General features: G+C 34.2%; 1 protein-coding gene across 6 annotated transcripts in view; it reads right to left on the bottom strand.

Moving 5' to 3' along the window:
* LOC145964605 (cell adhesion molecule Dscam2) overlaps positions 1-15293 on the bottom strand; it is a 216202-nt gene that overhangs the window by 57492 nt on the left and 143417 nt on the right. For all 6 annotated transcript variants that reach the window (XM_083087568.1, XM_083087567.1, XM_083087569.1 and 3 more), the window contains exon 5: positions 5849-5998. In XM_083087568.1, the coding sequence (XP_082943694.1) occupies positions 5849-5998 (150 nt within the window). The remainder of the gene's footprint in view (positions 1-5848; positions 5999-15293) is intronic.

The raw sequence follows: 15293 nt of genomic DNA, 5'->3' as shown, positions 1-15293 counted from the left end.
CTCTCTCTCTCTCTCTCTCTCGTTGCTTTATCCTTCCCGCTTTTTCGTCCCCGGCGCCATCGAGCGGCGAGAGGAGCCGCGGGGGTCCAATAAAAGCCCATCCTCCAACTTTGTTCCGCGGATCCCCGCGAAGTTGGGTAGGGGAATTCTCCCAGAGAAATGTAGAGGAAACGGAGAGGACGCGGAAGAGAGAGAGCGCAAAGCGAGGGTAAATTTTAAAATGCGTTTATAGGGGGTGAAGGGTTGGGGAAAACGAGGAGAGGAGGAGGAAGAGACGAAGAGGAGCGTGATATAAAGGCGATGCTCTCGATTCATCGCGTTTCGAGAGCAACATCGGCAGAATTTAATATCGAGCAACGAAAGTTTAATTAGCCGGAAGTTAGGAAATCGCGACTCGGCGGAATTCGCCCCGACAGACGGATAGACAGACAGACGGACAGACAGATAGATAGACAGACGGACGCCGAAGCGATATCCTGCGTACTCGCCGCGATGGTAAAAAGAGAGCAGAGAGCTCAAGAAACGTCGTCACTGTAGAACGTAATGAAGATTTCTCTCAATGGCGTTTAACTCGGCTGGATTATATGCGGATTTGAAGAGAAAAATTTAATTAAAACTTCAGAAAAAGATAGTTCTCTTTTACACGTGCATACGTGCGCATTCGTGCGCACACATACGCAAATATTTCACGCGAAATAAGTTCACGGATAGGTGATGCAAGCATCGTTCTTTCTATATTATTACCGAATATTATAGAATATTGCGATAGCATGTTTTTAAATTTGATAAATATTTTGATTAAATTAAACTCAATTAAATCGTGTATGTTTATGTATGTACAACCACTAGTTGTGTATACACGTGATTAGATACTATTTAATCCACTATGAATTTATGTTACGTGTGCTAAAGTTTTGTTACACGCTAAAATAATCGCAAGATCGCAATAATGAATAAACAAGAAATATTATGAGTTTAAAATCGCACTAGAATCAGCGATGCTTCAATTAGAAATCTATTGAGCAATATTTAATTTTTATCAAAATTAAATAATTTGTCTAAAAAGGTTATTAATGTCGAAATAAATTGAAAAACTAATTATATCAAATTGCAAGCATTATATAAAATGCAATAGAGAAATAGTATAATGGCGTATCATACGAGAGATGAAATTTATATATAAATTTACATATAAATTCCATCTTTTGTATGATATGCCATTATACTATTTTTGATATTCACTGTTTTTAATTGCCTAAAAAGCTATGAATTTTTTTATATACATAATGTGTAAAGATAAATTTTAACGAACATTAAAATTATTTTTAGCAAAATGACAAATAGATAAATAAATGTCTTTTCTCTCTCTACTTGTTCAATTTTAAGTTACAACTTTGCCAGAATCATGCTCATTCTTATTGATTATCTTCTGTTTCATACATTATTTAGTACGAGTATATTTTCTGTTACTAGAAGTACAATAGGTTCCCTTCCTTCTCCCGCAAATCAAACTCTAGTCGCAACATCGACTTACAAGAAACTCATGTTTCATCTCTGCGTGGGACGCGTTTATTTGGCTCGCGGAATTTTTCGAAATATTTCGTATAAGAGCCGAGTCGTAAGTAAAAGGGAATCGCGCAAGTTTCACGTACCCGGTGGCAGATTGTTCGAAGTTACAATGTGAATTGCATTCAGGATTTTGGTTAGTGTTTCCAAGTTGGAGGAAAGCGTCAATCTAGCGTCCCATACCCGAAAGCTCTCTCTCTATCGCCCCTTCTTTCTCTCTCTCTGTCTCTCTCTCTCTCTCTCTCCTGTTACATTAATGCAAAAAGACATCTCGCGAGAGAATGAGATCACATTCGCCGGCAAAGGCGACAAAGATGCTAAATTCACCGGGAACTATTCGGCCGTCGAACTAATTTAGCGCTCGATTTAACAGGATCGCCCGATCTGTCCTCGACTTGTTCCACTGCGATGCGAATCGCCGCCATAAAGGAGCCGCCCCTTTCAGACTATCTCGATATGACTCTCGTCCTATCTTGCCGGCGAACTTTCGGCTCGGGTACCAACTATCGTCGATAGCTACGCTTTCTTCCTTACGTTAAATTGCACGCCTCGTCTGCTTAATGATTCGTCGTAAATCTTACTTTTAATGTTCTTCGGAATTCTGGCAATCCTCGCGATGCGTCCGACATACAGGAAAAAGTTCGGGCTTTTTTCAGGTTTGAAACTTTCGTCTGAAAGTCGAATTGAAAGTGGTTGGAGAAAGTCCAGAACGAGCTTAATTAATACACGTCCGAGCGCCAAATGCTTCCTTTTTTTCGAGCGACATTTTCACGTTAAATTAGTAGACATCTCATATCATCCTGCTCGGTGAACTGCAGATCGATGGTGCGGTACTTTAGTAACCGGTGATTTTACTCGAAAATATTACATCAGTAGCGAAAGGGAGAGAATTAAATATATATTTTTTAAATATTCTCTGAAAGATAGATTTTAAAAACTAAACTTGAGCTCTTTCTCTCGGTTACTTTTTGCGAGCAGATGAAATATGAATTTCTTCTGAAATTTCTTCGCGTGCAGATTTCTCTTTGACACAACGAGAATAAATATTTCTGCGCTTTGGATGAATTTTAAAAAAGTGAAAAAGCCACGCGAGAGACGAAGGTTATTAAACATTGTAAAGTATCGGATGTTGGCAAAGAGTGGATATTAAATTCCTTCCACTTATCGTTTGGCAAACAATCCATTTCGCAAACATTCTCGAATGTCTCTTCGTGGACCTCCCTCCTCTCGTGCTAAAAGGTAAGCTTAAAAATCGCAAAGAGACGAATGTCGATGTCACGTCGCATTCGATCGATGCATTAGGGGTGACTTTTGCCGCGTGGCTTTAAAAATTTTAGTTCTAAATGGTCTGCGTGATCACAGCTGCATACCTAGCTCTTTTTTTTTAATGGATGCCACCATCTCTCGCCTAAAAGGCCGCGCTTCCCTAAAATGCGGCGGCGAAGTGTTATAACTCCGACGTGTCGCTGGCACGAAAGGCAACTGGGAGAGGAGGGTGGGGAGGGAGGATAGAGAAAGATCGCGAAAAATATGGGGGCGGATAATGGCGGCATAGATGATAGCAAAAAGAGAGAGACAAGAGGAAGCTGAACCGTGAAAATAAGACACTCGACAAAGCGATGTTAAGGCTCCCTAGTCGCAATTTGCCACCAATTTTTCCAACATTTAGAAAATGCGCTCCTAAAAAATTAATTTTCCCCAATAGATATCTATTCCTAATTTTTAATCAACAGTAATATTAACGTTTCCCGTGCGCCTAGAATAATAAATATCTGTAGAAAAGCTATAATATAATAAATCTATTTTTTATGTATGAAAAAATATTATAATAAATAAACTTATGATAATGTAACTTACAAGAATAATTATTTAGAAAAATTATATAAAAAAATCGAATAATAAATATTTAATGTTAATATTCAAGTAGAAAATAAATTAGAATTAATGATGCATGATTTTTTTTTATATGAAAAAAATATTATAATAATAAATAAACTTATGATAATATAATTTACAATAATAATTATATAGAAAAATTATATAAAAAAATAGAATAATAAATATTTAATGCTAATATTCAAGTAGAAAATAAATTAGAATTAATGCATGATTTTTTATATGAAAAAATATTATAATAATAAATAAACTTATGATAATAAAACACAAGAATAATTATATAGAAAATTTATATAAAAAATAGAATAATAAATATTTAATGCTAATATTCAAGTAGAAAATAAATTAGAATTAATCATGCATGATTTTTTATAATGAAAAATTAGGATAGAGCGCGCGATCCTGCCTGCAACTTTGGAATTTTCTGCAACTCGCGATATCTCTCAACTTTCTTCGATGCACACAAAGGTTAATTTAACGGCGAGTGACGTCGATAGGAAGCGAACAATATACTCGTCCAACGCTCCCTTTGCCATCTTATCGGTTTCAGCGCGGTCGACCGAAATAGACAAGACGGTGCACTCTCTCATCATTAGCCTTCCATTGTTCCGTAGTCTCATCCACGTTCGACCCATTTTATGCCTTATCAGTCAGCATCTCTCCGACGCGTTGGCTGAAGTGCGCCGACGAAACTACCGAGTTCACTCGTGACAAGATCGTCCATGTGCCGAGAGAAACTACCGAGTTTCCTCGTGACAAGATCGTCAGACGGCCTTTGTGCCATCTCACCGAGCGGTTTCTGTAAACGTGACCTGTCGCAACTGCTTTTTATTAAAAACACAAGATAAGCGACATAATAAGCCACTTCCATCGTATATTAATCAAGGCGATACTAATGGAAGGCATTATATGCAGTGTATTTAATTATAAAATATAAATGTTGAGTTGACAGAGACCTTCTCGCATTTATTACGAAATTATGGAGATAAATTAGGGTTAAAAGTCTCGAGGACAAAAAGAAAGATTCTAAATAAATTTCTCGGTTAAACTTGCATGCGACAATAAATAGTGTATTATAATACACGAATCAATATTTATCTGTTTTATTAAAATAAAATTTTAAATAATTTATAATTTTAAAATTTATTATAATGAAAGATAGAAAGATTATAATAAAATTTAAAATATAATAAATTAATAAATTATAATAAATTTTAATTATAATATTTTATTATATACAATAAAATAAAAAAATAATATTTTATTATATACATATAATAAAATTAAAAAAAATCTTTCTTTCTCGTAACAAGTGACAGTAATAACACTTAATAAGCAATAACATCTCTTCGTAAAAATTGAAAGGAATTATATTTAGATGATTGTTTCCATCTGCCGCGGTGCGCAGTTTGCCCCTTCGAACAAGCATATTTTCGACGATGTCAGGTCGGCAGACAGAAATATCGTCGGCGAACGTTTCGGCCATTAGCATTTCGGACACTCATGATTTATTCATGAAGAAAGCGCCACGTGTAGCAGCGTGGTAGCAGGGACCTCCAAGAGGGAACTGCACCTCGATGTAGGGGTAGTTTGGCGGCATGCGGCCAACGTGCAACAATGCATTATGATTCGCTATGCAAAAGGGCGCGAGAAAGAGGGAGATAGAGAGAGAGAAGCCCGCATAAACGCGCCCGCGCGTGTTTAAGTAAGTACATAAAACACACGGGGAATACCCCGCGGTTCGGTCATCCCCGAGAAATGCTGCGGATGAACGGCCGCTCACGTACGGGGTGGATCGCAATTATGCCGCCGCTCGGAGTTTCAACCCGAACACGTGAAACGTAACGGGCATAACGGATTAGCGGGATGTAAGAGAATGTTTATGTATGGGCCGTGAGCGTCGCGGATAAGTGTAAGTGCCCGCATTTGCACCCCTTTTTAGCATTTTCAGGAGGGAGAGAAATGTTCGATTCCAAATGTCGAGCTCGTAGAGGGGAAAAATATAAAGACGCGAAATTTTACGTATCTCAAAAATATCAAATTAAATGTAGAGCAGCTAGAATCTTAACACTGCGCAGGTAACAAGACTCTTGAAGTTGTAACAGTTTGAATGCAAGTCATATATGGAGTTTCTCCTTCACATAACATCTTCTACTCGTGAGAACTATTATTACTGTTATTACATTCAACGTGTTAATTACTGAATCATCAATGTCTCATTATTATTCAGACAGTCTCTTATATGTCTACTGTTAACTCCGAATCTTCCTTTCTCTTCAACTTTGCGGTATTCTCGGAACTTGCGCGATATTGAGAGTATTTGCAGAATTCCGGACTTCCACCCGAACAAGTTCGACTGACGAACGTACACCCTACGAGAACTTACCGGTAACTACGAGCCTCGCGTACGAAGAACTTTCCACCGTGTCACCGGTGACGTGGTGAACGGTACGACATCGGTAGGTCGAGTGGGCATCAGCGGGAGTCACTGAAAAGACGAGTAGCTCTCCGGTAGGCAGCATATGGTGTTTCTCGCCTGCGGGCAGAAATAGTAATTATATCAGCGATATAAAGCTCGATAAAGAGAATTTTTGTAACGTTAAATTATAATTTTCAACGTTAAATTATAATTTTCTACTATTTTTTCCACTGGCAAAATTTCTGGAAATGCATCTTTTTCGAGATATTTCATTTTTTAATTATTCCAATATATTTATATACTCTATTTCTTGATTCTTTGTATAAAAATGTTAATATAATTAAATCTAATACATATTTAAATTTTATAATAAAATTATTCCAATGTATTCATGTGCATATTTTATTTTTTAATATTCTCTTGCATCTAATACTGTTTTCTCATTCTTTGTATAAAAAATGCTTTGTATAAAAATGCTAATATAATTAAACCTAATACATTTAAATTTTTATAATAAAAACAATAAAATTATTAAATTCTAAAATTAATTTAAAAAAATTTTTAATTGACATAAAATCGATTTTTATATATCTATCTATGAGAGATTATATACATATCCCACATTTTAGGAATGATTTAGGGGAGACAATTGAAAATTAAAAATTTGAAAATAACGAAGAAAAAGTTGTTCTTAAATCCATCACAATTTATTTCTCTAAAACGCGATATGAATTTTACGAAACACTCAATATGAAGTACTCTCGCGACGAGTCACTTTTTCATTCTCTCTCTCTTTTTCTCTCTGTCCTGTCGTCTTCGTCAAGCTTCCATTAATATGGAAATTTCTCTAATGGAAAAGCGCGGGCGAAAACGGCCGGTTATAAAAGTCGCGCCGCGAGAAACAATGATAGCTGCGGAAAAATGATTCGCGACTAGACTCACACAACGAAGAACTACTTCCGTTTAAGCGAGCCTGTCTAAAACGATCGGCAGCGTATGGCGTATCCCGGCAAAAAGAAGCCGTATCGGCGAGATTGAGAATCAATACTCGTAAAAAATCGAACCGTAACCGTTGAATGATGACAGCGTGCTCGCTAGCGCACTCGGTGGCTTAAAACGGTTGGGTGATCGGCTTGAAAAAAAAAACGAGAAAAAAATTAGCGCCTCTCGAGTGAATTCCATCAGCCATCGTTGTTGCACGCGCGTTCGTGCCGTCTGTTATATACGTATCTCCGTGTGAATCAGGTTTTATAAAAACGTGATTTAAAGAGAGTTTCATAAACAGAGATACTTTAATCTCCCTGTCAAAGTGAGCGATAGTGTTGTGTCCTGTATTGAAATTATACGGAAAAATAAATGGCGCATTATTTAAGCTTCTCCCCAATATATTATCGATGTCAATTATATGTTATTATTACTACATTATTGATATCGATGCAAATATATGTATCGTAAAGCTATTTTTAATACAGATTATAAGAAACAATATACGCGTATCATATATTATTGCAATAATGAATACGTTTCAATAAATAATTGAATAATTAATGGTCCGCGTTCAAAATACAAAATATGCATGTAAAATGAAAATATATAAATATAATAATAGCATTACTGACATCATATTTAATAAATAGATGCTATACACGTGTCAAAATATAGATGCAATGGCTTGCTGTTCAAATTATTATTTGAACAATTCGTATAAAATCCAAGCAAGTGTTTATTTTTAAAGAATTATTAATTTACGGATTACATACATCATGATCGCAAAATTCAACGATTGCGAAAAAACGAATTAAAAATATAGGATTTTTTATCTTACCATATTAGTTAATTAATCGCATCTCATACAAATATATTGCTCTCACAAAGGATTTGTAATCTGAGCGAAATTTTCGCTTCGGATAATTTTCAACTTGAAAAATATGCTCATGTGCTGTACAATACCGCAAAAAGCGATACCAATTTACAAGCGTAATAACGATCGATTAATAACGCGCGTAATTACGCACGCGACATTAAACATAATTAATAATCGAAATATCATAAAATTCCGTTAATTGCTCGTGATTCGTATTTACGAATAATCGAAGAAATTGCGCGGTGCGTAGCATCGAGAGAGGAATAATAATGAATTAATTTCCTGTCAGACGGTCGGACGCTCGGATCGATAGGGAATACACAGTCGGGGGTTGGAGATTCACAGGTACGTCGACATTCAATACTCGACGTTGAATGAGCGTTAATCAAACCCCGTAGGAATTTAATGGGTCTGCGCGAAAGAGGTCGGCTCTTTGCAAAATCCTTTCGATGCGTTTTCAGTTATTTTTTGAAACGATGATCGTACACTGGCGGCCACTTTATTTCTTCGTTATTCCATCGGCATCCCGCGCCCTTGATATCCTGCATTACGCGAATTAATCAAAGCGGACAACGCTTCGTTATATCGAGAAATTTTAATTTTCCTCGGCAAACAATGCGTGGAATGTAGAGATTTTCGATATACATTTTATTTGTATAATATTTTTTCAAGATGAAAGAATAAAAATTTATATTACACTGCCCTCTTCTCTCAGTTGCTTCATTTAATTCTTCGTACGTAAAATTGTTTCAAAGATATGCATATCATCTCAATATTTTCTATTAAAATGTGCATAAAATTCTCATCAACACATAATCTATATAAAAACATTGTGTATAATTTTTATTCTATTTATGCAAAAAGATTTCATTATTAAATAATATGCAAAATTTACTTATTTGTCAAAATTTCTACATTAAATAGCGCCAAAATTATTCTCGAAATTTTCACGAACTGTATATTATCGTGAAAAAATACGATGCAGAGGAATCTCGCATCCGTTCATTATTTAAAGGTATCTGTGTGATTTAGTGCGGACGAAACGCATCGCGCGGAACGATTGAAGAGCCAGCGAGGCCCCTCCGTGTTCATACACGGGCGGAAACGTGGTAAATGAGAGCCGGGTCCAATCATTTTTCCCCGGAGGCCGGAAAGTCACCGAGGCGACCGCGATTATTCGCGCTTTTTCCGCGCGCTCGCGAGACGAGATATATATCACTAGCGGGGCGTTTTCCGCGCCCGTAAGCATCTCGGCCGAGATGGAAGAGGGTAGGTAGATATGTACGCGGGACGCGCGACTCCGTGGAAAATGCATCGCGCGAAAATATCTCGGGCTCTTTTTCCCCTCCTTTTTTTTTTATTTCCGGCATCCGCGTGTTTCTCTCTCCCCCTGCCCCTTCTACGCGGCGCGACGTATAAACGAGCGCATCTTCCGCCGATACGGAATCCGCGGCCCCGCGTCCGGGGATGCAATGTCAATATTTCGTTGTTTGCGCGCATCGCACGTCGCGCCGCGCGTGCACTTTATTCCGTAGGAAATTGCGCGGAATTCCAGCCGCGTAGAAATGCGCCGAGTACGATCGGAGAAGCGGGGAGGGCGAGGAGGGGTGCGAGCAGGAATGCACGTAAGTCTGGGTTACCTTAAGGTTGGCTCGTGCGGTGTGCAACGGCGGTGCATACCAGCGGAGCTCGCCGACTGCATACGGCGATGAAATGCCGGCCGTATTGCCGTATAACGTCGCGGAAAGGGGTAAGAGAAATGGGCATCTCCGTGGTTAAGGGATAAGGAAGAGGGTGGTAGCGGGCGATGAATCGATCCTAATAAAAATAACTCGGGGGATTCTTCGGCGTTTTGCCCTCTCATTGTGCGCCCTCCAGCTCCCGCGGAATGATTACGCGACGATCGAACGTCGTGCCGTGAGAAATAGTTGGCATATTTAGACGGGCGGGTTCAAAGTTCGCGTTGCAGTATATGAGAAATGTCAGAATTTACTTTAAGCTTGTTAATATATAATGTAATCAGCATCGATAAAATTATAAGCGGAAAATTAAGTTATATACATCTACGTTATATCTATAATGTTCTTTTTGTTTTAGCAGAATATAAGAGAATACAATAATTTAATAAGTTTAACACTGCGCTTCTTTTAAATAAAGAAAATAAAAAATGTTAAGATTAGGTTGATTTTTTTATTTTTAGGAAGAAAGAGAAATACCGAAGTTTTATTTTTATGTAAAATATAAAAATAAATATAGTTAAAAATTAGTTATTGGAGGTATATAAGGAGCGTTCATTATATATTGTTCTATCAGAAAATTTATATAAAATGACAATTATATATATATACTGAAATATTAAAAAAAAATAGTACAAAAATTAAAATACTAATATCAAAGTAATAATGTAAATATTAAAACATTTTCAGATATTTTTATTGTCTGTCTGCACAATTTAGAAAATATTGACTTATTTATTTTTACGTGTGTATATAGAGATGAGTGACATATAGAGATATCAAAATAAGTCGATATTTTCGAAAACTGAAATTTTTCTAAAACTAAAACCTATAGAAACAAATAGTTTATATATAGATATCAAAATAAGTCGATATTTTTTATGCATCGTGCAGAAAAAATACATAAATATCTGAAAATATTTTAATATTTATATTATTTTAATATTAATGTATTAATTTTTATATTATTTTACATATCGTACAGTGTCTGACCAAACGCGGATATTAACTACTAATTCTTCTCTTCAATAGAAGAGAATAAATTCCGAGAGGAATAAATAAAGTAATATATCGTCCAATTTTAAAAATTAATTAAAATTTTGTTCTTAAACAATAAAACACATCATCAATTAATAAAAATTAATAAGTTAATAAGTTAATTAATAATTTATTTCTACAATTATATGTTTATTTCAATCTATTACTTTATTATTCAACTGATCTGTAAATAAAATCTTTACTACAATTTCTCTAAAAATATTTTTATATATAAATATATATAACCTCCTCTTTAATAAAATTCATGTGGACAAAAATATACAAGTAATATTACTTAAATTAACCCTTCACATAACTGGAGAAGCGATCAAAAAGATGAGGAAAAGAGAAAATTCGTCGCGGCTTGAAATCTTTCCCGAGAAACTTTACTACGAGATTCATGCGCGAATATCATTTTGCGTTAATAAGAGTAATAGTCCGAATAATCGGGAGTTCGCAAATCATCAATGAATACCGACGGCATCATTCTATTTAGCTGATGGAAACAGCAATGAGGCAGATTTATCTGACGGAGAATTCGGCGAGTATTTTGATGCGTCACGCGAAATAATACGTATGTGAATGCAAATACACATAATGAATATTTCGCAGGAGGAAACGAGAGACTGAACAAAACAAGAAATCAGTGATTTAATGAATGTATCATAAAGCCCGAGATTCTCCCGAATCGAGAACTGCGATCTGATACATATGGAATACTAAAGATGAGGATGCATGCTACGAATATACTGTCGATGCTTTTTAATTCGCAGATTATCGATGTGCCAAAATCGATCCTCTCTCGCCGATTAGAAATGCTGATCAATTTGTGGGGACGCTAATCATAAAATTTCTTTTAACGCGTTCGCGCGAGCTTGCAAATATAATATAAAGAAAAATTGCAAAATTCAAGATTTTGATATAAAAATCAAGTGATATGATTATTTAATTTTCAAAAGTGTAAAAATATCTAGAACATTCTCTAAAAGACATCATACATAATATTAAGCATTTTCCGGTATTCAATTAATATATTTATTTGATTAAAAAAAAGGACAACGATGATTGAATTAATATATACGTGAATTTTACTACTTTTTGAAGAAACGAGCTATATTTTAAAAGTAGAGAAATGAACAAAATATTTCGAATTTTTGCACAAAATAAACAGAAGAAAATATTGAAGTTAATTTACGTTTCTAGCAAAGTATATGCAATATGTGATTGAACAAGGTACACGTAGATATGGTATTGTAAGCGATAAGAGGAATTACGATTAACAGCATGACAATCAAAGCGACTAATTGTACACAGATCGCCATTGAAATTCTAATCTGACAGTTTCTATCGATCGCGCGAGTCAATATTAACCTTTGCTGTAATCTACGATTTTAGTACGAAATAAATTAATGATATTATCTTATTTTGTATTCCAATTATCTGCATGTCAAGATTCTGAGGCTTTTGCACATTTATTGATAAAATCCACTTGATCAATTCCAACAATTTTATCAATTGTGTAAGGAATAATATACAGTTGTAAGCACATTTTACGTAACAAAATTGTTTTGCATGTAGATGTATATATGAGTAATATTTTCGATTTTATATATATTTTAAAATCTTACGATGGAATTTATCGATATTATTTGGATTAGTCGCAGACAAAATTGTTTTTATATTTAAAATTATTGCATTAGTTTGAGATATTTTAATCGAAAGACATTTGTAAATGATAAATTCAAAATATAAAGAAAAGTAGTAATGGATGAAATAATAGATAATGAATCTAGTTACATCCAGTTTGTCATTATTTGTATTTAGAGATGCTATCGCGTCTCTTGATAACGCAATATATACGGGAAATTGCGAAACGAAAATATTTCGACGATCGCGAAGAAAGACGCCGCAACGCAAGACAAAGATTACAATTTCCCTCGTAATGGCGATCTCGATCTGAGTGTACGAATGATTTATGTATATATCGATTATTAGCGAAATATATCTTCCTAGATTCTCGCTAGATTTATTCCGACCGTGAGCGAATTTCTCTCTGGAGTGTCGTGTACGAAACACGGATTCGTGGATTTTAAAGAAAGTTCGTTTCATTCCCACGTGCGTCGTTTGTCACTAGCGAAAACTGCGGTAAATCGACCTCGAGTTCGCGAAAATTGCGTTATTCCAGCGATCTTTGTCAAAACGTAGCTTCGCATTTCTCGCGGTATGCAAAATTAATTGTAACAGATCGAATTACAAAAGAATATTTCACTCATCATGTATTCTCACATCTATGCGCACATCTTGAATGTTTTTAATAAAAAACGCAAAAATCTAATTTCGCGAAACGTCAAGGAAAAAGAGATTATATATATTTAACGCTTCGCGCGGAAACTAAAACTGTAGAGAAAAACAAGAATTGTAGAGAAAGAACCTTCATTAATAATTATATATACACATATAGGTATATAATATTATAAATAATGAAATAATTTAAAAAACATAATATATTGTGAAAATATTATATATTAAATATATTATAAATATATTTTATATATATTATGTTATTCTAATCTATTAAATTAATCGATATTGCAAATTATTTAATAAGAAGAAAGTAGATAATATTCCCGATTAAATCTTTTTAATAAGAATGATTTGACTGAAAAAAATCTTACATTTTTCGAATAAATTAATTAATCAAATAAGAGAATGCTTATTTTTTTTAATAAGAAATCTGTATTTTATCTATATAGAACATCCTGTATATATTAGAAATGCAATATTGACAATTAGAATCAATTATGTTGCATCATTATGCGTTACTGCTAAAATATTTTTCATTATACTATGAAGTAAAAAAAACTACCACCTTCATTATTTTGCAAAATACTGTGTGTCGCTTTGTTTTCACAACTTATTGCCAAAGCGATCTGCCGTAAGTTTGCCAGGACAAAGTACGCAAATTTCCGTTTTACGGAAGGTTAAAACAGAAATGTCGTCAAATTGCGTTTCGCGAGATTAATTTTTAGAGCGCGTGTGGAGGCAATAAAAGATAGTAATAAAACTAAAGCGTGGAATTTTGAATGGTAAAATTAAATGATGGAGATTTCAAGATGATGATAGAAATTTTCCGAAATCTCCGTTATTATAGTTAATAGCGAACAGAGCTCTTATATTCTGATTTTTACATTAGATTATTCTTAAAAAACGTTCTCTTTTTAGTGCAAATAATTTTACTTAATGAAAAATCCACGATGAATTTTTGATTTACTTGAAAGGAGGCTTCAGGATAGTAAAACTGCCGTGAACGAAAAATTGCTGTTATCACTATACGTATTATTCAGCTATCTTTTGCAGCTTATATTCTCGTATAAAGAGATTGGGTATTGTCGTCTCTATCGGCTTATACGTGAAAAATTTAGGTTCTTCTAGCGATAGAATGGGGCGTCGAGTACTCTCTCGTGAAATAATATTATATATTATGCTGCTGAAAAGATATATGCACTATGGATAAAGAGATGTAATTATCCGATTTATCTTTTTATAAATTTATCTATGCTATATTCTAACTCGATTGTTAGAGATGCATATTTTAAAAAATAATTATAAAAGAAAAAAAGTTTTACTTTAAAAACATTATTATAAACGAGTTTAACATTGTTTCTAATAGTGTTCAGATAAATAAATAAATATTTCTTTTTCTTTCTAAATCGAGGAAGCAAAAATTTGACGTATATATGTGAGTAAATCTGCAGTTGTAAATGATATTCTTGTGGTGACAGAAACATCTGCCTTGTCTTCGCAAGTACAACAAAGAATAATCGTGCAGCAAACATAAAAGTGTGATGAACAAAGTAAGATAAATAAAAGTAAAGAGAGAACTAACATAACTGCTTAAGACAGCGCAGGAAAATTGTGCAAAGGGGAAGATACTTTCCTGAAGACTAGCATTTTTGGCAAAATTCATTCTGGTTACACGTAATGTGCTTATTTATTCAAATTTAAATACACGAGAGTAGAAAAAAGCCAACATGAAAGAATTGATAATTACGTAATCTATAGCTTTGTGTTATAATTCCTGTGCAACACAGATATTATTTTATGAAAAAATCCGTCTGTACGTAACTCTTGCTCGCAGTAAATTAATGTAGTATAATTAAATGTTTTCACAAAGAAAAAGTAATGTTGTTTATTAAATATGCACCTTGTATGTGCAGGAAATATAATGGGTACATTTATTAAATTGAGAAAACAAAAATGGGAAAACAAAAGTGTGAAACTTGGCGAAAAAGGGGAAAGTTAATAATATTGTAATGACATGGTTTGGACGCTGCGAAATAGCGTGGCTTAACGATTTCGTCGATGGCATGATAAAAAAATTTGCATTATAGTTGAATTTCTTCCAGGCCGATAATTTTGAAATAAATTACATTTATTATAAAATATATACTGTGCGAAGTTGAGCAAACGTTATGGTAACAGTTTTGACACATAACATGTACAATTTAAAATATTATACTTTATAATATTATGACGATATTACCATACATACTTTATGTTGTAATCTACGTAATCCCGGTTTTTTAGAAATAGGATTGAACTAACACAGAGAATGTAATATTGTAGGTAAAATTTTTACGATTTTTTTGTATGTTTTATAACTGTGTATTTAGATTTTTCAACAATCTTCCAAAATATTCTCACCGCAGTTATTATTTGTGTAAAATTTAAACACTTTTTATTAAATTCACCCATATACGAGAAAAAAAATATA

Source organism: Camponotus vicinus, unplaced genomic scaffold (assembly GCF_025532165.1).
Source record: "Camponotus vicinus isolate PSW18456_S1 unplaced genomic scaffold, iyCamVici1.0 SCAF_13, whole genome shotgun sequence".
Classification (NCBI taxonomy): Eukaryota; Metazoa; Arthropoda; class Insecta; order Hymenoptera; family Formicidae; genus Camponotus; species Camponotus vicinus.
Note: the sequence above shows the minus strand (reverse complement) of the source record. Positions and strands in the feature narration are given on the sequence as shown.